Raw genomic sequence first — 25445 nt, 5'->3', positions numbered from 1 at the left:
CACTGAATATTTGCAGCTGAACAAGACAGAGTTACTGAACATCACTGCATGGCTCTAAAACCCTCAGATCCGCCAGCACACGATAGCTGTCATGAAGTACGGCTACATTTGAAAAGCGAAAGTCAATGGAAGTAAGAGTGGGTGTATAAGTAAATTACACGGGTAGGGGTGGGGATGGGGGTGGCGATCTAGTGAGAGGCTGCTTCATCTTTAATTATTAGATTTATTTACTAATTGAGCTCTGTGTATTCCTAAAGAAATGGTCCTCCTTCAAGCATTGTTGGACACCATGGATACTGTTGCCTGTGATGCTGAGTGGGTGTGTATTTTGGTGGAGCAAATATATTAACCAACACTTCACCCTGCCCTCCCTGCACTTTTAAGGTCCTGTCCTCAGATTCAACTTCTGGCTTAACAACATTATGTTTGGTGCTTGTTGTTCATTTTGTTTTTAAGGAATGCATATCCATTCCAAACTTAACAAGCATCATTTTCTGGTTTCTTTTGCAGAGGTGCAAAAACAAAATGAACGTGGATTTTTCATATACCACCGAACATCCCACTCCACTTCCTGGATGTGTGCTGTCTTCTAGAGGGACTCACAGTATCGTTGGTCAAGTGTTCCCTTCTTTACTAGGTGCTCACACACGTGAGCATAAGAAAGTCTGCATCACGAGGCAAGTAACACTGGACATTATTTTTGGAATTCCTCATAAAAGTGGTTCCAAAAGAGATTTTTAAAATGTGACTTATACCACAATTCATATACTGAGAAAGAAATGGGAAAAATACAGGGAGAGAGCAGGAGTACGAGAGGAAGAACAGCTAGGCATCCACTCTCTGCCACCCTGTGTAGTAAGAGTGAGACTCTTGTGTCAGGACAATGAGAACACGTTTCAGCACGATGTGATTTTGCATCTTAATAAAAATATTTCTGGTCAATGCCTCTTTGCCTGACACTTCGTTTGGGGAGAAAACAAATTAAGGCTATGAACTTGGAGATGGGCATATATTGAAACCAACAGTAATCAGTGACTAAAATAAAGACAGGGTAACAAAGGGCTATATTAATGCTTTCATGACCTTAAATTAACGTGGAGTCTTGTGTTAGCCTGAGAATCTTGTGAACCACTAATAAACCTTCTGCCAATATGATAGCAGTGCGAAAAAGAATTTAAAGAAAAAACAAGGAAGTATATTACTAAACGTTAAAATGCATACAAACGGCTGGAGCAGAGATCACAGATGAGACACCGAAGAAAGCACAGGTCCTGTCCTCAGAAAGCTTATGTCAGGAAAATTCTGAGACTGTAAAACCAACAGCAAATTTCTAAGGAATTCAATCGCCTATTTCTGGTCCTAGCAACTAATCAATGTTATAATATGCATAGCACTGACTAGCTGTTAACTGTTAATTTTTCTAGATGCAGGGCCAGCAATACCTCTGTTTAAACATCACAGTGAAGTGCCCCAAGTAATGCTCCTTTACAAGTTGCTGGAAACACTACAAGGCTGGTGAGAAATACATTTCGCCCCACTGGAACACTCTAAAACCTGCATAAGCCATCAATGGGAATTGAGGAGGATATTTCAGTTGACTATCCACCTTTAGAAACGAATGGCTCTTTAAGTATTAAAATGAGGGTTTAATGTACATTATAACTAATAGTACTTGAGATGAAAGTAAATGACCCACTACCCCCCTCCCAGGTACCAAGAGGGGTCAGATTTCCCATTTATCAGCAAGTCTTCAGGGTAGGCAGCATCTCAATCTCACATTCTCTTCTGCGGCTGCTTCATGGATGGCTGAGGGGAACACTTCAAAAATGAACCAGCTAAACAAACTTCCCAGCAGCACTTGACAGAGCTACACCTATTCTTCCCATTTCCAAAGCAGTGGAGAATTAATTACCAGTTCTATGGATCTATTGTAAGTATAATAGACTAAAGAGCTATCACAGACACATTTATTGTAAAAGCACAATCCCAAGAGTGTCTACTGAAGGGCCAAAACGATTAACACAAATGCTTTGTCAGATCAAAGATAAAACCTGCACCGCCCAATTGAGGAATGAATTAGAACAGTGGGTTATCTTTCAAATTAACCAGGGCAGTTAGTGAGGAAAATTTCATGAAAGTGTAATTCTTAGCCTTTGTGAATCCACACAGCAGGCATTCTGCCAGCTGACAAGATGATGAAATTTTCATGCTTAAAAAAAGCCCTCTTCATTTCCCAATTTAGATTAGCTAGTGTTTCTCTCCCCTTTTGTGCGTGCGTGCGTGCGTGCGTGTGTGTGTGTGTGTGTGTCTATTTGCTCTTCTGAAGCAGAATTTAAGGGGAGGGGAAACACATATCAATTTTTCACTGTAAAATTGAGTCTTTTAAAAACATCCTTAAAAGCTGAGAGATATAGTCTTTAAACTGCCTTTTTATGATTTTCAAAGAAATACCAGTTCGATTTTAACTTTGTATAGAGGAACCAATTAGGACCGGGGCATGAAATCAACTTTGAATTAGAGCTTTCTGTGCTGCCTCAAAGTCTTCCAATGCTTCATCAAATCTTGAGATAAAGCATTAGAGTTGTTTTCCTCCTAAGGAAATTAATATATTACTTGAAATATCCTTGCTTGGTGCGTCTTGTATTTCTATGTATACAGAAATTTAAATGTTCTATGAAACAAGAATCCGAAGGATACAATCATTGCTGTACGGTGAGAGAAAAAAGCATTTCCCCTGCTATTAAAGGAGCCAATATTAAAACACTACGATACAGACTGATTCTCAGATATATAAAAATTTTAATGTTTGCTGTATCACATTTATTCAGTCAGCACTATTTATTCACCACAGAATATAACAGAAGATGTGGTGTATTTTTTTAAGAGTGATTAAGAAGTATACTTTGCTACCCTAAACTTTGGCCCTTTTGTTCTTGACAGCCAGATTTCTTGGTGATCTAGAACTGTGTTCCTTGGCAGGTTACAGTGTTTGGTCAAGTACCTTATAGTCCTCCACTGTCTTACAAAAGCTCCTTCCTTGTGGAGATGCCTCCTTTCTCAATGTAGGTTGTTCTTGCCTGCAGTGATTCTAAAACTAAAATGAAAAAAATATGGAGACTCTTGTTCTCAGTCCACTAACAACTTTATGTCTAGTGGGGAGCATTTTTTAACTTGCAGAATAGCTGGGAACTCTTTGGCTCATTAGCTTCAGAGAACAGTCACTTTGATCTCAGTACTCAGTACCAACATCCTTACCTCCAGTACACTTGGTGTATTAATCTCCAGCTGGATTACCACTGCTATGGTATATCACACTGAACTAACTGTAATCAGGATCACTTGAGGCATGATAACAAAAGAAACTCAACACCATATCCCTCTACTGGCAAAGTTCACTTAAGTCTGGGGTCAGGAAGAAAGAGAACACTCTACCAATAAACTGTAACTTGGAGGTGCATGAGCTTTCTGTATAAAAGCTCTGATCTTGAGAATATTTGAAACATTTGTTCATCATGGGGCCATGAAAAGAACGAATAATGGATTTCTTTCTCTTCTAGACAATCACATATGCCTAAGGACAGAAAGTAGAGAAACAAGTTCTTAATTTTGAGGACAATCATATCTTTCTTCAAGTGTAGGAATGACATTTGGGTATTTTAATTAGAAATTCCTTAGGAAAGTCAGTCAAGTGGGCAGTTAACACAGGAAAACTAACTTGCTGCTAGTGAGATGGTCGGTAGACAATTAAAACAAATGCTATAGAAACCCTGGGTTAAACGTCTGGATGCCTAAAACTAGGTTATTTAGCTTGAAAAATACTTATACAACCACGACCACCACACCACACACACACAGTCAGAAATCAATCTTTCAGTTAGGGCATATTTCTAACTATTCAGAAGATCATTTTTCTGCCTATTCTCAACTTAGTCAAAACAGATTGCCCGCTCATAGAGAAGGAAATAGATGAGCTTCTTCTGGTATTAACATTTCCATGGTGAAGATTTTGATAGACTAAACACAGAGAGAAAACTCAGAATTCTTCCCAAGAGTCAAGAATCATGCTCTGCTCAATGAGGTCTGTAAACGAGCTGAATAGTTTTGATTTGGACTCTTCATGCTAAATAAAGGCCTAACATTTCACGTGCTGAACGTTTCATCTACTGCGGAATGTGAACCCACAGATAACCTTTATTCCCATCCAACTGTTCATTAAGTACAGCACCAGATTATTCACTAAAATGTTTCAGATTTCCCAAAATGTAGCCATAATTATTATTTTAAAAATATCTTCAGACAAACCTACTTGGTTCTTTTTTCTTGACGAATACAAATTATTCTACTCCAAAATCACAAGACTAGAACTCTATGCTTTTACTCTTCATCCTAATGATCTAATACTTGATTTTCATTTAATGAGTTCGATTTTAAAGAACGTAATGTTATGCTATATGTTAACTAACATATAAGTAGAAATTATAGGATGATATTGATCAAAGTCAAGAGTCTTACCTAATAGAACCAGAGCATTTTTTGGGAAATGCCTTGCCAGCATAACCTCTTTACCTAAGTTACAGTGAACTTTCAAGTAAAAGAAATTTTGTTTAGATGACAGATGACATAATGAAACGCTAAGAAAAATCAAGTGGGAAATGTGGTGTTTTTTTCTTTTAATTTTAACTTTTGAAGAGAAAAAAAGTAATTCATATGAAATGTGTTAAAAACCGAAACAAAAACTTTGAAAGGAGCCTTCTTTCTAATGCAGACAGCTCACTCACTGTTCTGGAACTCTTCCTATATATTTATAAAAATTAGACATTCTTCTTTAAAATGCCAGACAAAAGCACTGAAATTTAAAAGATGTTTATTCTGATTTCTTTGGAAAACTAAGCTATGAAATGGTTTAGATGACCACATAAACACAAGGTGTTAGCTAGTTGGCAGTTTATTAAAATCACCACACGGGAAGGGACAGTTAGGGAGTTTGGGATTGACATGTACGCACTGCTGTATTTAAAATGGATAAACAATAAGGACCTACTGTATAGCACAGGGTACCCTGCTCAATTATGTAACAACCTAAATGGGAAAAAAATCTGAAAAAGAATAGATATATGTATAACTGAATCACTTTGCTGTACCCCTGAAACTATCACAACATTCTTAATCAACTATACTCCAATATAAAATAAAAAGTTTTAAAAAAGTAAAACAGAAATAAAATCACCACACATGAGTTTACGGCTCTAGTTGCCAAAGATAGGTAATATTGATTTTTCCTCCTCTGATCGAAAATCTGAGTGACCATTTAACTTCATTTTATTTAGGCAGCAATAAACTACAATACTTCCTGATTATATTCTCATTTTTCCTTAAAAGCAAAAACTTCATTACTAAAAATACTGCTCATTAATGAGATGAAATGCCCAACAGAAAAATCAAATCATTTTCCTCCGTCTTTTCAAAATTTTACAGTTTCATACAAAAACCGTATCATTTTATTTTAAAACAAGTACCAAACCTTAGTAAGCTGCATATGTAAGACACTCATTATGGATACTTACTTCGTAGTATTTTTTAATGCATCGTCTAATGTCCATGATCAATTTGTTGCTCAGCTGTACCATAAAGGTCAGAGGCGAAGCCTTACAATCGATGTTACTGCAACGATACAAGCTGGGCTCCATATCGGTTCCCTACAGAAGTCAAGACAGACAAGTACACAAAAGGTTATAAAAGGTTTCTTGTGCTTAAAAACTTACATGCTGTCCTGGTGTACGATATTTTAAATTCATTTTATTGGTAAGCTTTTTTTTTTAACATCTTTATTGGAGTATAATTGCTTTACAACGGTGTGTTAGTTCCTGCTGTATAACAAAGTGAATCAGCTGTACATATACATATATCCCCGTATCTCCTCCCTCTTGCGTCTTATTGGTAAGTTTTTAACCTTATTTTCTCAACCACTTTCCTCCCAAAGATCCCCTCAGTCACCACATACCTTCTACCCTTGCCACCATCGTAATGGAGTACAAAGCCCAAGGGAAAACCTTGAAATTACTTTTTTTACATTCAATACAGGACAGACTATGGATAAAATAGTTTCCCCTCTGAAAATACCAGTGAAGTTGCATTATTGGAAATAAACATCCCTCCTAGAGATACTGATCAAGAATTTAAATTTGCACTTAATTCATTCCAAGGCAAAGCAAGAGCGTTAATGACAACAGTTTGCTCCGTATCGCCAACTTAATTTTAAGAAAGTGATCTTTCTTAAAGATCACAAAGTGATCACTTACTGTTAGCTTAGCAAATCTAAAATTTCTGTAACCACTGCCCCCCAACAAATGAAATGTATTTGGGGGAGGGGAGAGAGGAGGAGTAAAAATTTGAAAAAATGAACTATTAGTAGTTGGAGAAAACGTTTTGTTTTGTTTTAAACAAAGACAAAGCAAAGGTAATATTCAGGGAAACTGTTGGGGTTTCTGGAGCATTTGTTTTCCTTCTTGATACTTAAACATCTTGGTTTCCTGCTCCAATCTGGTACATAACCCTACCCCGCCACACGAAGCAATTCCAGGTGGAAGAGATTTTAGAGCTTGACATCGGGCTCTTCCACAGTTAGCCCATCTGCAAGTCGTCAAGCCTCCATGCAATTAACTATCTTATTTACAGCTGTAATGAAGCAAAACTCAAGGATTTAGCAAGTATTGCTGATCTGTGTCTGCCTCTTCCTTGCACTTGCTCCCAAAGACTGCTTTGTTTTGATTCAAAAAAATGCAAAACATCTGCTGTTTGTCCAAATTAACTTAAAATAATTACTTTTAATTTAGATAAAGGACGTATTTTCTTTCAGTTTCAAGGTTTTACGTGGTTCTGCTGCCTACTCACTTGCCAATGGCTAGTACATGTATAACACTGCAGTGGAATCAAGTAGATTGGCTAAGTTTCAAGTTCTGATCCAAGGTCAATGATACATTTTTTGGCAGTACTTCTTTAGAGAAATGTCTCCCTGTGACTTTTTTAATGCCTGATATGCAAAGACAGCAAAGATAATCACAGTACCTTTGTCAAAAAGGAGGCAAGTGGGATGTGTAAAGATAAACAAAAACTTTCCAAAAACACTTAGTTCCCCATTAACTTGATTTAAGATAAAGGAAAATATTGCTCTAAGCCTTAATAAATTGGGCTGGGAGTGGAGAAATACAGGTTGCTAATTAAGGAATTACAATAAAAATACTTTAAGATAATTCAGAGTTTTTAAGAGATTCCATTTAAAAAACCAAGGCCAAGCATTCTAGGAAGCCAAAAACAATACTCAAGCATACTCTATTAAGAGGTTTCAAGCAGAAATAAGTAAGCTGTGAAGGCAGAATTCATATGATGCTAAAATTCTTTAAACACATAAAAACCTGTGTTTTCTTTTTCCTTTTTATATACATAGTAGAGAGAAAATGGACTTTATACTAGTTCACTCACAAAACAAACAAACAAGAGAAACAAAAGCAACTAACCGAACCATCGAAGACGCTATCATAAATATTCTCAGTTCCACATATAGGGCATGGACATTTGAACCTTTCACAGTCCCTGTATTTCTCTTCATCTGTGAGCTGTGCTGGGCCACCAAGGAGAGCATCATTCTCTTCATCTCTGTGATAATGATGAACTCTAAATTGGGTGGCGTCAAGTCCTATTAATGTTAAAGAAAAAATAAATTCAGAAAGGTACAATTATTTAAATTCCCTTCTCCAAAAATACTCCGAAGAAGAGAAATCAGAAAAGAATTATTTCAAATTCATGCACATACTACACAACCATTTGAACTCAAGATAGAGGCTCATATCACCAAGACAAATGACTTCCTTTTTTAAGGAGATTATAAACAAAACAAGTAAACTGCACCAAAACAATGCAGAGACATTCCACTGGACATTTGCGTTTGGAAGCAACTACTTCTATGGGATGGTTTTACTATTTTCTTAAAGTTACAATGAAAATCTCAAAAAAATGTGCACTGTTAAAATCTCCTAAAATCAAAGTATCACCATTAAAACTGAAAATAGAGAATAAAAATCCCATTATGGAAAACAAGTTCACTGCTATTACAACTCCTTCAAGCGCAGACACCACTGCTAACCCTGATTTCAATGCAGTGGTCGATTCCATCTTGGCTCAGTAGTTAACAGCATGTAGGTTGCAATCTAATTCAGTGGTTAAAATTCAGTAGCAGCATCTGAGTCAAAACTCAACATGGTTTTTTTTGGTGTTCTGAATTCAGAAATTTAAAATATGTGCAAAAACAATGAATCTACAAACTCTATAGGCCAAAATGTCCCCGACAATACTGAAGCCAAATATACCTTCTATATTTCAATCAAAACAACACAAGAAATCAATCGATGCATAGTTTACACTATCTTGTTTCCCCGAACTATTTGAGAAAAGAAACGATTATAAGGCCAACCAACTTAACTTGCCTTTGACCAAAGCACATATGTCAAAATGTACTATTTGGATTTACACTTAAAGATATTCCACACTTAATCTTATAACATTTTCTTGAAAGCATTCCTTAGCAATCCCAAAGAATTCTAGGCTTCTGAGTAATCTAAAGAAAGCTATCATTTGTTTTAGTATAAAGGTAAATAAGTAATAAAAACAGTCACTGGGCAAAAAAGTTCAAATACCAAAAACATCTAAAAATTATTGTAACTCTATCAACAGCTTGCATAGTTAGATAATCTAACAGATGTATTCAGAACTCAGTGACAAGATCCTAAATCCCATCTGGTCAATTGTCAAGTGACATCTCTTTAATTATAAAAGACTTAGGGCTGACTGACACAGTGGAAAGGTGCTGAACAAAGAATGAAAAGACTGAGACTTTAGGTCTTGGTTTTCTCACCTGCAAGATGGAGCTGCTACTACCACCACCATGCACTTCTGGAGTTTAAATCGGATGTTAGGGACAAATCATTTTCAGTGGTGCCTATCACTGGTAAGCACCCAATAAATGCCACGTGAATGAAAAAATAAAATACTGGACGAACATCATTTAATCCACCATTTAATATTCATTCAAAATTACAAATCTGGAAAAATATATGAAACGCACGTTCGTGTTGCACAGCAAGTTAATAGCTGCTCTTTGTAGTAATTAATCAAAGTGAGTATGTCCCAACATGATAGCGTATAATAAAAACAAAGACGACACATTCAAAACAAATTGAAAAACTGTTCTTGGTTACTGTAACATAGGTCACTTGGCCCCAAGACTCACTATACATTTTTATTTTACAAGTTACCTATAGTTAAGAGCAACAGCAAGTTAGTGAAGTGTGGGGGAACATACACCCTCTCGTTTAAAGACAAGGAGGGGCAGAGGAGTAAGAGAGACCATGCCCACGCCTGTGAATGGTGCCATTTCTTCTCTGTAGTGAAGGGCAACTGCTGCAAATTCCTGAACCGCTAGCTGTGAATCCAACTGTATTCACATAATGTCTTGCTTTATTCACGATTATGAGAAAGTAGCTCCACCTTTTCTCTGATGGTATAATTATTCATCAATTTCCCAGGCCAATACTATTCAAAAAGTAAGGAAACAGAAAAATAATAAGTGTTTTCTGAAAGACAAGCTTCTTTCACAACCTAAATATCAAGGAACAAAACAAAGCTGGCTTTGCACATAGACAAAACTGGCTGGGCTCTAACAAGGAAGCAATGAAATCTCTTTCTAGGCCTCCCCACCAGCCATGACCACTGAGTGCACCTGAGGCTTGGGGAGGCCTGCCTGCTGAGCACACCACAACTGGACATGGGCTGCCTTGCTACTTACGGAGAAAAGCCCAGCAAGTGACCAAGAGTTATGAAAAATTATCAGGCCTTATGAAATGCCTACTTTAAATGTCCATTTCCACAATCCTTATCTGCCCATGGCAGCAACAAAAACAAATGGCCTACTTAATTACTTCAGATTTATTCACAAGCTGATTTTTTTTTCAAGAGAAGGGACTTCACCTCAGCACTCTTGGCCATAAGTCAGTGGTAAATTTTTTAAATATAAAGGGAGAAGACGGTGTAATTACCTTAAAATATTAGGTATATAACGATCCTTGTACAAGAAGTTACTTGGATACAAAAATATCACAAAAAAGTGATTTCCTTGGAAGGACAATTATAAGTTCAACAGAAAAATCACGGAGGGCTAAGTTAAATCTTTTTAAGAAAACATATAATTAGTCATGTTAAAAAGTATGGATCATTGCTGCTGGAATCCTTTCTTAAGGTCAAAATCCATGCTTAAACCGCAAACTTATTCAACATATAAATTAATTTTTCCAAATCCGCACAAAATTGGCGATAAGCACCTTATTTCGAAGTTTCAGGAAACTTAAAAAAGTTTTACTGCTTAAACCATAACTCCTTAAGGCTGGAGCGAAACAACAGGGAAAAAGTATCTGGTGCTGCCACCTAGAGGTAGATTCTGAACTTTAAAATGTACAAAACAGCTGCTACATAGAACTCCATTCGTAGTTACTGTCCCTCCAAAATGAAGCACTATTGTCAGAAATGACATTAAAGCAAAATCTTTATAATCACAGTTTCCATACATGCATATACAGGGCATAATCAATTAAACCGCACACCATACAGTAAGTAATCACAGTAGTCTTTGAGCGAGCAAGAGATACAAAACTGAATTCCAAGTTCCTCATCTCTTCTAATGAGAGCTTTCTCTGAACAACTGGCTTAAAGAAACAAACTTTATGCCCCAGCTGAAAAGAGATCTTCCACTTCTACTAGACTAGCTTTTGACAGATGACTTCAATCATTTGGTCCAGCACAGAGTAAAAGGAGGAGCAGCCTCCTTGGTCTTGGCACCAGTTACGTGGGGGAAGAGCAGGAGTGGAAATGATGTGTGCTTTAATTCAACCCTGTGGCTTGTCGTGACCCAGCCGCACCGTTTTGCTTGGGCTGCAGTGGGGGAGTGGGGGAGGGCAACAACGACGAGACGGGACAGAGGGGCAGCGGAACAAAATTAAAATACTGTCATTTATAATTAGAAAACTTATAGGATCTCACATTATTTTGGCAACAGGATCAAAGCTCTCATGTTTCAAGAAGTATTTATAGAAAGTAACAACACAGGCACTGGAGGGGATGAGTTCAGCAGTGCCGTGTTATACTTAAGATCGCCACATTCTTACCACACATTTAGCACAGAATTATTTTTTTTACCACAATTTTCTAACAATTGTAAACTATCTGTTTTTAGAATGTTCACTTGCCTCCATTTCCAGGGAGTATGTAAAATACTCCAAACTCAAAGCATTAGGTTTAGACTAAGGCTGATGCGTCTGACTAAGTAATCTTCTTCCTCCAAGAGACAAGGTCTCTATTAGTGCAACTGCAAATAACTACAGTAAAGTCAATTACATGTGTTCATACAACTGGGGAAGAGGGAAAAATCCATATGAATGAAACTCCAAATGAGTAGAGTAACTGGTATTCCCAAGCAGTTGTCTGTAATATGAATCACTCAAACTACAAGGGAAGCTAATTAATGAAGTCTTACTGTGAATATTTTTTTCTAAAAATTTCTTCTAGCAAATGAATCCTTTCCACGAATCCAAGCTTTCATATAGCTGGACTTCTTAGAGAACAATATACAAACTGAAAACTTAGTAGGATTAAAGAAAAGATATTTAATGAATTTTTAAAAGGTGACTGCTACATCCATAAAAAGCCTCGTATAAAAGTTCATAGCAGCTTTATTCATAATAACCATAAATTGGAAACAATCTGATGTCCATCAACAGGAGGATGAATAAACAAACTGGTATAATCTACCATGGAATACTACTCTGCAATGAAAAAGACAGAATACTGACACGCAACAAGATGGATGAATCTCAAAAATACACTAAGTGAAAGAAGCTGAACACAAAAAGTATATAACAGAGGAGATTATTTATATAAAATTGTAGCATAGGCAAAACTAAACTATGGTCCTAGAAATCAGATGAGTGGCTGCTTTTGTGAGGGGGAGGGTATGGACTGGGGAGAGTGCAATGGAACTCTCTAGGCAATGGAAATATTGTTTTGATAAACTGCTTGCATAATACTCTTAACGCTGTACGTTTCATGGTACATAAATTATACTTGAAAACAAAAACATTCCAAATAGAAGATGTCTGTGATATATACTAAAAACATTCCAAATAGAAGATGTTTGTGATATATATTTCCAAAGAACTCATTCAGAATATAAAAGGAATGCCTGCAAATCAATAAGAAAAAGACAACTCAAGAGGAAAGCAGAAAAAGACTTGGACAGCTCACAAAAGAAGATATTCAAATGGCCAGTAAGCATAAGAACAGGTGCTCAACTTTATTAGTCAACAAAGAAACACAAATTAAAACCACAACATTATGCCATCACATAAAATGGAGGAGAGAGGAAACACCAAGTATTGGTAAGAATGTCGAGCACTCAGACACTGCTAGTAGCGGGTCTAAATTAGTAGGACCACTTTGGAAAGTTGGTAATATCTACTAAAGCTGAACATACATGTTCCCTATGACCTAGCAGTTCTCCATCTAAGTATATACCCAACAGAAATATATACAATTGTTCAACAAAAGACATGTGCAAGAATGCCCAAAGCAGCACTATTCATAACCACCGGAGTGGAAAGAACCCACAAGTAGGTAAGTCACACCGTGTAGTATATTCATACTAGACAGAAATGAAGTACGACCACATGGACCCATCTCACAAACATATTGAACGGAAAGTAGCCAGACATAAAAAGTAAAGACATAATTTATACAGCATCGAAATATAAGAACACTTCATCTATGATGTAAGAAGTCATGATAGTAATTTTCTGGTGGGGCATGGAGGATAATTTCTAGAAGGAAATACGAGGGAGCTTCTGAGAATGTAGTAATATATTGTTTCTTGAGCTCAGGACTGACTACACTGGTATGTGTTTACTTTAGCAAAATTCCTCAAGCTGTTCAGTTAGGCTTTTGCATACTTTTCTGTATGTATGTTATACAAGAAATTCACACTGATTTCTCATACCACATACAAAAATAAATTCAAAATGGATGAAAGACTTAAATGTAATAAGACCTGAAACCATAGAACTCCCGGAAAAAACATAAGTACATTCTTTGACATTGGTCTTAGCAATATTTTTCTGGATATGTCTTCTCAGGTAAGGGAAACAAAAGCAAAAATAAACAGGACCACATCAAACTAAAAAGCATTTGCACAGGGAAAGAAACTATCAACAAAATGAAAAGGCAGCCCACTTAAATGGGAGAAGATATCTGCAAATAACATATCCGACAAGGAGTTAATATCCAAAATATACAAAGAACTCATACAACTCAATACCAAAAAAACAAACTACCTGATTAGAAAAATGGGCAGAGAACGTGAATAGACATTTCTCCAAAGAAGACCAACAGATGGCCAACAGGCACATGAAAAGATGCTCAACTTCACTAATCATCAGGGAAATGCAAATCAAAACCAGTGAGCTATTGCCTCACACCTGTCAGAATGGCTATCATCAAGAAGACAACAAGTAACAAGTGTTATCAAGGATGTAGAGTAAAGGGAACCCCTGTGCACTGTTGGTGGGATTCTACGTTTTTACAACCACTATAGAAAACAGTATTGAGGTTCCTCAAAAAATTAAAAATAGAACTGCCATACAATCCATTCAGTTTCGTTTCTGGGTGTTTACCAGGAGAAAAACTAAACACTAACTCAAAAAGATTCATGTACTGCAATGTTCACTGCAGCATTATTTCCAATAGCCAAGATATAGAAGCGACCTAAGGGCCCATCAATAGATGAATGGATAAAGATGATGTGGTGTACACACACACACACACACGAATATTACTTAGCTATAAAAAATTGAAAGCTTGCCATTTTTGACATGGATGGATCTAGAGTGTATTATGCCAAGTGAAATAAGTCAGAGAAAGAAGAATACCACATGATCTCACTATATGTGGAATCTAAAAGCCAAAACAAAAGGAAAACAGAGTCACAGATACAGAGAGCAAATGGGCGACTGCCAAAAGGGAGAGGGAGTCAGGTGGGAGGGGATAGGCAAAGGGGATTAAGAGATAGAAAGCTCCAGTTATATAATAAATAAATCATGGGGATGTAATATACAGCATAACGAATATGGTCAATAATACTGTAATAACTTTGTATGGGGACAGAGGGTTATTAGACTTACTGTGGTGATCATCTCATAATGTTTGCAAATGTCAAATCACTACACAGTACACCTAGAACTAACATAATATTGTACATCAACTATATTTCAATTAAAGAAAAAGAAAATTCACACTGAAGAAGGTAGGAAAAGTAAGTAGTAAGTATCTCTCATGATATATCTCTGAGTTTGTTTCAAAATGTGTTAGATTGCAACCAGACATTACGTACCTCCTCACAGATGTACACACCATTACCTAGGAAGTCGGATTAGCAAAAACTAAAATAAACTGGACTGAAATATGGGCAGCTCTTTAGATCTAACTACCATTTTACAGGAAATAGATGGGACAGAGGGATGTGTTAAAGGATACCAGTAGGATGCAATTGGCAAACTCCAGAATAAGGGACATTCCACATGACAAAAATCACCAGTTTCCTTAAATAAATTGGAAGGATCAAAAAAAAAAAAAGAAAAAATAGAGAAGATTAACTATCATATGGACTCTGACTGGATTCCAATTCAAAGGAGGAGCTTCTTTTTAAAAGAAAAATGCATTCACAGTACGATTGGGGAAATACGTTCATTGGTTATGTGATGAAATGAAGGAACTGTGGAGTTTTTTTCCTAGTGATAATATCGTAGTTATGCTGAAAAGGGGGAAACCTTGTCTTTTAGAAATGCAAAATGAAATATTTAAAGATAAAATGATATGTTGTCTTGAATTCACTTCAAAATCATCAGAGGAGGAGAAGAAGAGGAGTAATGACATTGGCCACAGTTGCAGATGGCTGAAGCTGGGTGATGAGCGTCTAGGGGTTTCTTACACAGTTTTCTCTACTACTGTACATGTTTGGAATTTTCCATAACAAAAAAGTTTAAAATACTGCAGGATCTAATTTAATGATAAACAACTGACTATACAAGTGGCAAACAACTGAAGCTGCCTTCCACCACCAACAAACCTCTCCATAAGATAAGTGGAAATTTTCTGAGTATTTTAAAAGAAATAATATCCAAACCTTTGGGTTAAATAAACTCTCAAGAGTCTTATTGTCCTGCAAAAGATAACTCCCAAAATCTTGATGAAAAGAAAAAATTCTTTTCTTTTTTGGACAGCACTCGCGTAACCGCATGTGATTATTTGTAATGCCCTTGATGACAGCCCTGAACGTGAATTTTAACTTAATGAAACCTGTACCTCTGAACAGGAAAAAAACCTTATTTTTAGACCTGAGAAAACACAGGAACTTTATGCTGAAAAAATACTTGGAAAATAAAATAACACAAATAAAACAGACCAAGACTGCTTCTCTTACACAAAGGCCTCTCCTCTCCAGCTATGTTGGTAGATTAAAAAAAAAAAAAAACAACCTTTTTTTCCCTTCTGATTTTGTAAAAACTGTCTTGTTTTTAGGATTAGGAGTATTTATATTTTTTCACCGAGGAGGAACCTAATATTCACCACCTTTACTCGTTTCTGTCTTATTCATATGTATACATTTAACATAGTTTAAGTATTTGTGCACAATGCTGTATTCAGCTTTTCATTTGTTACGTCTTATCCATTCTTCTATAGGCTACACAATCTTGACGTCATTTTAGTATGCTTAATATGATGATCTTAAAAATTTTGATCTATACTTAATAATACAATATTGTATACTTGAAAGTTCCTGCGAGTAGATCTTAAACATTCTTACCACGCTTCCCCTGCCCCAAAAGAGTTAACTACGTGAGGTGATGGATGTGTTAATTATCTCGATCTTGGTAATCACTCTACAATATAAACGTGCATCAAATCACCACGTTGTACACTTTAAAAGCATACAATTAGGGAATTCCCTGGTGGTCCAGTGGTTAGGACTCAGCACTTCCACTGCTGGGGCCCCGGGTTCCATCCCTGGTCGGGGAACTAAGATCCCAAAAGCCGCACAGCGTGGCATGCATGCGTACGTACATACATACATACATACGTACATAGAATTATATTTGCTAATTATTCCTCGTTAAATTTTTAAAAAATTGATCTAACTTAAATAATTTGAGAAATCCCCATTTTCCTTTGGAAACTCCAAGCTTTACAAAGTCAGAGTTCGAAATCACTACACAAAGCAATTATTCTAAACATGCTCTGGTGTGGCTCCAAGTTCTTAGAGGTGTGCCTGAGTCAAATGAGCAGGACTACCTCGGGCCCTCAGCACAGGGAGCCAGTGACACAGAAACAAGCACCGTGTGCTCGCCTTATAGGGACTGCGGTGCAAGGCAGTGTAATGGATACCCTTCATGAGGCTCTCTGTGAATTCCCTTGCGTGTCCTGAAGAGCAGCTGGGATGGCCTGGGCTACCCCTGGAAGTCGAAGCCCTGCTGCTTATCACTGGGCTGGAAGGACAAGTGGGAGGTGGGGACAGGCAGCCACTCCCGACTCCACATTGGCCTCTGCAAGGCACATGCCCACAATGCCTCAAACGCCTCCATTTTTATAAACTCTTCCCAGGTGGCCCCAGCTAGAAGTGGTCTCTGCTTCCCCCAAACACTGAAACTCCTTTATTCTACCTCTTTGGGGACATGTACTTGTGCTGTCCACTAGACTTCCCCACAACAGGGAAATCGACTCAACAGGCGGGGCTGTGATGTGAGTAAAGGAGCCACGGCTGACTCAACTTCGTAACCCTCACAGCACCCATTACACTGCTGAGCACGGCAGGTCATCAACATTCATCTGTTCCATGGATGCATAAGTAGGTTGGGACTAAGTAGGCTCGGACCATGAGCCATTTGATAACGTGCTTGGAACGGCGCTCCAGCCTGGAAGGGGCGGTTCTTACCCACTGAGAAGACTTACTATCCTACGCTGCATTTGGTGTGATCTTACTTCTGAAATTTTACTATGAATTACGTCACAGAAAATATTTAAGGTTTGGAAATGCTGGTCATGTACGTACATTCTTCTGAGAGCTTCATCATGAAAAGAGCAAAGTCTTGATCAACAAAGTAATGCCTGAGGCACTTGCTGGTGGCATCATTCCACTCCCAACCACCTGTGCTTTTCCCCCACCGCCACCCCACCACCTTTTGTAGGTATATCTCCTCGGGTCTACCAAAGGCACCCCCAAACATGGCATGGTCCGCTGCTGCACTTATTTTCTTAGAAGATATCACGGTACCCTGTCTACTGACAAAAAGTACCTTCTGTAAGGTGGGTGGTATGGGCCATTTTTTAAAAGGGGGGATTATTACTTCCCAATCTAACTCAGGAACACACCGGGTTAAGTGTGCTGTCTTGTTCTAAGCACTACTTTCACAGATTAAATGTGAAATTCTCATGTTCTTCAAACATCAATAATTTCTCAGGACCAATGAAAAAACTGCCCTGATAGGCAAATGCCTGAAATTTTATCACTGACCATGAAGAAAGGTATTTGACAGTTATTGTACAAATCATTCCTCATCGGAGGAAAGATATTATATAATTTTAAGTACTGTTATGCATAAAATATAAATTTATTAAAAGATGAAATTCAGGAATGAACTTTAGAATATTCTAACCCCCAGCCTGTTTTGCTAGGTACAGAAGACTATTTGGATGTTGGAGCATACTGTGAATATTTCACCCACAGAATATAGAGAGCTTTCATTAGAACAAGAGAGAAAAAAGAACCCTATAGTCTGGAGAACAAAAGCTGAGAGTTCCAAGTTTTAGTGGCCATGTTTCCCATAGGGCTATTGTATAAGAAGAGTAATACTACATTTTTTTCTATTCACAGATGGAAAAGAGTAAAATTTAGCTTTATTTAAGCTCAACAGCAATAATCTTGCATGGGTTTCAGAAAAATGATACACATTTTACTGTGGGATAATGAGGACCATTAGTTATTAGGGAGAACAAATTATTCTCTTTCAATACAACAGACTTATTCATTCACTCATTTAATAGACTGTCCTCTCTCCTTTTCACTGAAACGACCTTCCCATACAGAACACCTGGCCATGCAACATGCCACCAGACAGACTTCAGGAGGTATCCTGATGGGGAGAAATAGAGAATTTCCAAAGTGAAGCCACAGGATAAAACCAACACTTGATGCTTGCCTTTCATTTCAAGGAAAGCAGTGTAAAAGCAATAGAAAAAGAAGTAGTTGAAAAATGTAGTTGCTCTCCACAAAAGAGTCTGAAAAATAAAAAATCATGAACTTAATAATTTTCCTAAATGAAATTATGCCATTATTCCCGATTTCTTTATACTAGCTAAAAGGACAAAGTAGCGAACTTCACTGAAGCTTCTACACTGTCATACATTTGATTAACCAAAGATAAAAACTACATTAAAGGCAAGAGAATTATTTTATGTCTGTGATTAAGCAGGTGCAGGGCTTGTATTTTATGTATATATCTGCAGACTTCAACTTATTTAACGGTGTCAGTTCACTAACGGCAGTTTTTTTTAATATAAAGAAAAACAGATTTAGAACTTTAAAAACAAATTACAGTAATTGTATGCCTATAGCTTGCACCTCTAAGAAACCATGCACCCCTAACACTCCTCCCCTTACTTCCCCACCACTTCCCTATCTCCTCCCTTCTCCTCTAAAACCACAGGCTAAGTGAGAACTGATAACAGGGGCCTCAAATTCCCCAGTGAAGAACAGCCACCCTAATTTCCACTTGGGGTAGAGGAATAAAGAACACAGATCAAAATGCAGCTCCCAAATAGGGCAGGGGGCAAATGCCTGCAAAGATCTGCCCAGCAAGCTTCAATGTTTTCTACAGATCTTCACGGTGACTGGCACTTGCTGTTCTGCCCTTCATTACTGTGGACGCTCCTACGAGGAAAGAGGGAGAGATAAAGGACTAGGAGATTTACTACGAATGTAGATAGGTATGTGGATACCGTTGGTGATGGCCGGGGCTGCGGTGGGAGGAGGCACACTGTGCAATGATGACAACTTCACATGTCTTCAGCATGAAAACTGCTGCCAAACAGCAGAAGACAAAAACGAGAAAAAGAAGGTACAAAGGGGAGTGGCAGCAGCTCCTTCAGAGCTAGAAACACAGGCCCCTCAGCAGCTCCAAGCGGCTACCTGGCACCAAGAGCTTTCAGGTGATGGGGTAGGAGAGATGGGGATGTGTTGAGACCACGCACAAGCATGACGGGTCCCCTCTGTAGGCTGAGCCTGGTCAGTAATAGCAAGAACACTCTGAAGATGGGGCCCACTAGGCTACTGGCTTGGAAAATGATTTGTGAAAACTGGATTCATAAGACAGTCACAATGATGAGAAAGTTTCGTCTTTAAGCAGCCACAATCTGCCTGCGGTTTAACTGATATGAAAATGATCTTAAATATGACCCTGCAACCAACGAAATCAGTCTGGTCTCCTCCAGGTATGGCCAGTCTTGAGACATCTGAGCAGGCATCAGGCTGTTTACCAGCCAGGCTCCACCGCCTTCTACTCTACAGCTCTTCTGCCGAAAATACAAGGCTCCACCCTTATCTATTAAACGTCACTCACAAGATGAGGCTTGTTCCAGCTACCTCTCCTCGGCTCTGGGCCACTGGAAAATTCAGAACCAAAGAAGGAAAGGGCAACGGTGAGCCTATGAAGCAGGCTCTCGATGATCCAAATGGAAAACCTGGAAGATCTACTCTAAAAAACAAATGAAAAAAAAAATAAATAAAATAAAAAATAAAAAACAAATGCTTCTGCTGAGGGGCTGTCAGCGGCACTGGGGGTTTGCAGTGGGGCGAGGAGGAAGCACAAAGATGAAGTTCCCGGGCCTTCACACCCACGCCACCACGCTCCTGGCTGAGGGCATGTGTCACAGCCTCCCAGAGCTAAGAAGAGGTGGTGGCTACAAGCACAAGCTTTGCAGTCATGCAGAGCTGGGTCCCAGACCAACCACGGTCGGCCACTCACTAGCTATGCGACAAGACCAAGTTAGTTACCTCTCTAAGCCTCAGCTTCCTTCTCTGTATAATGAAGGAGACAACATAGCCTCATGGGGTTACTGAAAGGATTAAATGAGATAACATATGCAAAGTACTTATTACAGTTTCCAATAGAGTAAGCACTCGAGGCAGAGGAGAGAAAAAAGAAGGAAGCTAAAAAATATTGTGCACTTACACTCCCTCCTCCCAGCCGAGGATTTATAAACATCATCAAATACAACTCAACTTTGAGAATACATTATATGATGATCTGGGTAGCAGAATTTTATCTTCCTAATTATGTTTTGCTTAGGCAAATGTCAAAAATGAGTTTCCACTTCCAGAGCAGACACTGATGGTGCGGGGGTGGGGGTGGGGGGGCGGCGGGACCCGCTGGCGGGAAGGAGCTCAGAAACATATTCAACAGGGGCAGTGTGGAAAGTATGTCACTTGATGATTCATCTGTCCAGTCTCAGTCCACAAACGCACAGAGAGCTAACTGCGTGCAAATCCCAGGGACTAGAGGAGTTTGAACATATTTCTGCAGAGGCCTGGCAGGGGGCTGGGGCGTGGCCATAACAGGCGTTCACTGCACACTCCCCCACCCAGGCCTGTGCAGAGCATCTCACGTGTATCACTAATCGCTCCCTCAGAGCAACTCTAGAAACCAAGGCTGAGACCAAGCTTCAGAGGCTTCCCAAAGCCACAGAGCACATGAGCGACAGAACCAGTGTTTGAACCCAGATCCCTATGATGCCAAAGCCCGTGTCTTAAGCCAGACTTATTCAATGAGAAGAGGAAGGGAATTTTCCATGAAGCGTGGACAGATTAAACAATGCCATATTTAGGGGACCCTGAGTACACTAAGTAAGAAGTCAGGCTAGAAATACAGGTTGGAGCTAAAAAGTTAGTCTATAACTGCCGAAGTCAGAGACTGTAAGATGTCAGCGGCAACAGGATTTATAGTGAGGAGCCAGCCAAGGACTTTATTAGGCACTTATTCTAAGAATATTCATCTTTGTGTACAATGGGATAGAGAGCAGAGAACTTAAAGCAATGTAACTCTCAACATGCTGGTCATCTAGAAAGGAAATCAGGGCTGGTTATGAAATACATTTCTAAGCAAGAGATGACAATCTGGTGACCTGGCAAAAAGTCTGAGAAACAATGAGGCTTCAGAGTTGGCTGGCACCTCCAGAGTGATGAGAAATTAGGAATCAACTAATTCCTAGAAGATAATGAGTCTAGTTTGAGAAGAATTTTTAAAAGCAAGAGCAGGATACTCAAAAGGAATCGAATACAACAAGTTAAACGCTTTAATGTTAAAAAAGCTGTGCATTCTCACTCCATACAAAAACACATTTAGAGACTGAGACAAGAGGAAACAATAATCAAGATACAATGAATCTTCTTATTAAGTGACGTTCACTGATTAAAGTGACAACGATGTAGGGACTTCCCTGGTAGCGCAGTGGTTAAGAATCCACCTGCCAATGCAGGGGACACGGGTTCGAGACCTGCTCCAGGAAGATCCCACATGCCACGGAGCAACTAAGCCTGTGTGCCACAACTACTGAGCCTGCCCTCTACAGCCCGCAAGCCACAACTACTGAGCCCACGTGCTGCAACTACTAAAGCCCATGCACCTAGAGCTCGTGCTCCACAAGAGACACCACCGCAATGAAGAGTAGCCCCTACTCGCCGCAACTTCGCGCACAGCAATGAAGACCCAACACAGCGAAAAAAAAATAAATTAAAAAAAAAAAGCAACAACAATGTATGCTCAGAGACTAGGAGGGCGCCGAAAATCTTCTCTTATCCTTTCTTTTGCCGCCTCTCTCTCTCCCCACTAATCATCTGTTGACGGAGTGCCTACCCTGGAGCAGGCATGTGCTTAACAGAGGTAGCAAGCCTGTGGGGTTCATATAGGAGGGGAGATAGACATTAACCAAACAACCACAAAAATAAATGCTCAACTACAGACAAAGAAGTGCTTGACACAGTACCGTGCCTCTAAACAGGGCTCCTGATGGGTAAGGGATGACCGCACGGGCTGCTGTTGCCAGGCAAGGGGCTACGTGAGTTCGGGACACTTACCTAACCACGTTGCAATGAGGACAGCATCAATTCCATCTATTGGCTCACAGATTCGAGCCACAACTGGGTGGATCTGCTGGGCCAGGTAGTACTGGGTGTCAATGCTTAAATTGTCCTGCTTCTGCAGCTGCTCGGGTGCATAGGCCCTCTGACTCCCAGTGAGGTTTGACCCATCCTACAAGAGGACATGGTACAGGTAAAGTTGTGAGAAATTCAATCACAAGTACTTGCTTGGACAAAGAGAGGGACAACAATTCAAATTTTATATATTCAATTCCAAACACCACGAAATCCTTTTGGATAACAGTTCAAATTTTATGTATTCAATTCCAAACACCAAGAAGCCCTTCTGACCTATTGGTGAACATTTCATATGCAACTAACAGGAGGAAGATCAAGGAGAACAACTCACCCACTGTCCAGGAATGTAAATCCAGCATGTGTTGTGTTCTATTTTTTGTTGAAACTCGAAACCAACAAGATGGCATGACTAGATTAAACAATTCCACCTGCCATATCACAGAAACACACCGGGAAGACTTGCTAACAAAGGCCTTTTAGGAGTCATGACAAAAAAGTGTGTGACCCTTTTATTATGTTAACTCAATCCCTCCTTGCAAGAATTCTAGTCCTATTATCATCCTAAAGACAGGGTGTGTGTGTGTGTGTGTGTGTGTGTGTGTGTGTGTGTGTGTGTGTGTGTGTGTGTGTGTGTGTGAGAGTGCACGCAATATCTCTCAATGAGAGCTATACGTATCTCTGAGAAGCAAATGAGCAAGGGGAATAGACCAGTACACAAAACCCAAGAGCACTAACTTATGTACAAGATATAATAGGTAAGAGTAAAATTAAGAAAGTCGCCTTGGTGGAGTAGAGTGCTCTACGAGCACAATATCTGGCCACTGGAACGAAGGGCATGCCGTTTTGCGCTGTTTACGCGGCTCTTCCTCAAGGAAAGGAAGAAGGGCCAGAGAGCCTCTTTTCAAGGCCTTCCTCTTCTCTTTACTGTCTAAAAATAAAAGTTGTGAAACTCTATATAATTGGCCCATATACAGTCCTGTGGGTGATGTCATCATCATCTGTGAATCAAAAAGCCATCATCACTCTACTGGACCAACATCCAACAACTCGCTCCACTCTTCCTCTTGTCTGCAACAACAGAATTTATTATTCAGATTCGTAAGTTTTAACTATTCACAGCGCTCAGCTGCTCTGCAAAAATGATTATAATGTGAATCCTATTCTTTCAATCCTGCTACAATCAGTCCCTTCTCAGCTCAGTGCCCAGCCCAAAGCAGAAGCAACCTTTCATACCGTTGTCTTACCACAAAGTGGAAGCACTGGCCTCTTTCTCTGGCTAGGCTCCTGATGGAAACAAACTGGGATGTTTATCAACTAGGTTCTACTTATGCTAAGATATAATGAAATAACAAGAAAGGAAGCAAACCTCAGATTAAAAGACTTGCTTAAAAAAAAAAAAAAAAAAAGACTTGCTTATAATTATTTTTCAGGAGTTCACAATACAGTAAAAGAAATTAGGCAGAATTAATCAACTTTAATTGTTGCCTTTTTAGAAGTTTGATTTGTTAGATGAGAGTAAGGTGACAGCCAATGACAAAAAGTGTGAAAAATCCTTGGGCGGTGTCTTTACGCACCACAACTATATTCAGACTGCCTTTTAACAAACACATGAAATCTGACTGATTTATAGAATTGTAGTTTCTTTTTAAAACTGGTCTGTCCTTAAGATTATAGTAATGTTGAGTTTAAAAATTTTTAATAAAGAATAAAAACAAAATTTGTAGAGGCAAATTATTATTTTTTAAAAACGGCCCTTGAGTTACTTTCCAATATATCATTAGATGTTCTCATGTCAGGCATGTCTGTAAAAAAACAGTTGAAAAAGTTCTAAGCATATTCTCAGTTGAAAAAGTTTTTCCCAAACATATTTCTTATTGTATGTAAAAGCATCTGAGCTCGGGCTTCCCTGGTGGCGCAGTGGTTGAGAGTCCGCCTGCCGATGCAGGGGACACGGGTTCGTGCCCCGGTCCGGGAAGATCCCACATGCCACGGAGCGGCTGGGCCCGTGAGCCATGGCCGCTGAGCCTGCGCGTCCGGAGCCTGTGCTCCGCGACGGGAGAGGCCACAACAGTGAGAGGCTCGCGTACCGCAAAAAAAACAAAAAAAAATCTGAGCTCAAACATGACTAAATTCAAAACAATTGGTAAGATGACAGGTCTTCCTGTGTTACGTTGGAAAAACATTTAGGCTGTAACATAACATATATCCCTCAAAGACCTAATTCTCAAACCTAGCAAGACCTAATTCTCAAACCTAACAAACATTTAGGCTGTGACATAAGATATATCCCTCAAAGACCTAATTCTCAAACCCATGGTATATGCAAAAACACATCCCATACACCTTTAAAAATAGACTGAGAAGCAATGTTGGTCTTCCTTGAAGTGCCCATGTAGCAATTTGTGGACTTCTCAAAGTACATACTTTACAGAGACAACCAGATGCAGACAATTCATTGAAAACTATGAGGTCATCTTTAGTAGGAAATCAATGGAAAAAAAGTTTTAACAGATGACAAGTGGCGCCCTTAAAACAATTATGTTAAAGGCATGCCTTATGAAAATTATGTCCAATGAAAGTTAAATAGTTAAGGATTTAAAACTTAACCAACAAGTGGAAGTTGATTTAAGATCTCAGCAAATAATTCACATGGTTTAATAAGACTATGAACTACAATATAAATTACATACCACAAACATTACTCTCTGAATTCACCTGAATTTATAGTCTGAATAAGTTATCAGTAGAGTATTATGTTCAAAATGTAAATTTTAAACAAAAAGGAACCTGTTTAGGAGATAGGTTATTCTTGAAGGGCACCTTTGCTTACAGCAGTAAATAGTTCTCCTAAAAATGTGTCATCATACATTTTGAGAAACATATTCTAAAAATATAATTGTGTTAGGAAAGAGGAAGAATAACCTGAGTGCTTAAAAGCAAAAGAAGTAGGCAGCTTTGGTTAGCAAACATGCTGAAAGTGGGCATGTCCCACTGCTGGGGGACAAAGGCAAATTAAAGTCCTACAGCTTTTCTTGGGATACAGTGAGAAGAATAAACCAATAAAAGAAACATGAACTGTTCTTTTAAC

At 38.8% G+C, this 25445-nt stretch overlaps 1 protein-coding gene across 3 annotated transcripts in view; it reads right to left on the bottom strand.

Moving 5' to 3' along the window:
- POLA1 (DNA polymerase alpha 1, catalytic subunit) overlaps nucleotides 1–25445 on the bottom strand; it is a 306641-nt gene that overhangs the window by 138706 nt on the left and 142490 nt on the right. For all 3 annotated transcript variants that reach the window (XM_065900491.1, XM_065900493.1, XM_065900494.1), the window contains 3 exons: nucleotides 22277–22451; nucleotides 7515–7693; nucleotides 5565–5696 (listed from right to left, as the gene is read on the bottom strand). In XM_065900491.1, coding sequence (XP_065756563.1) covers nucleotides 5565–5696; nucleotides 7515–7693; nucleotides 22277–22451 — 486 coding nt within the window. The remainder of the gene's footprint in view (nucleotides 1–5564; nucleotides 5697–7514; nucleotides 7694–22276; nucleotides 22452–25445) is intronic.

This window comes from Phocoena phocoena, chromosome X (assembly GCF_963924675.1).
Source record: "Phocoena phocoena chromosome X, mPhoPho1.1, whole genome shotgun sequence".
NCBI lineage: Eukaryota > Metazoa > Chordata > Mammalia > Artiodactyla > Phocoenidae > Phocoena > Phocoena phocoena.
The sequence above is the reverse complement of the archived record's forward strand: the minus strand, read 5'-3'. Positions and strand labels throughout refer to the sequence as shown.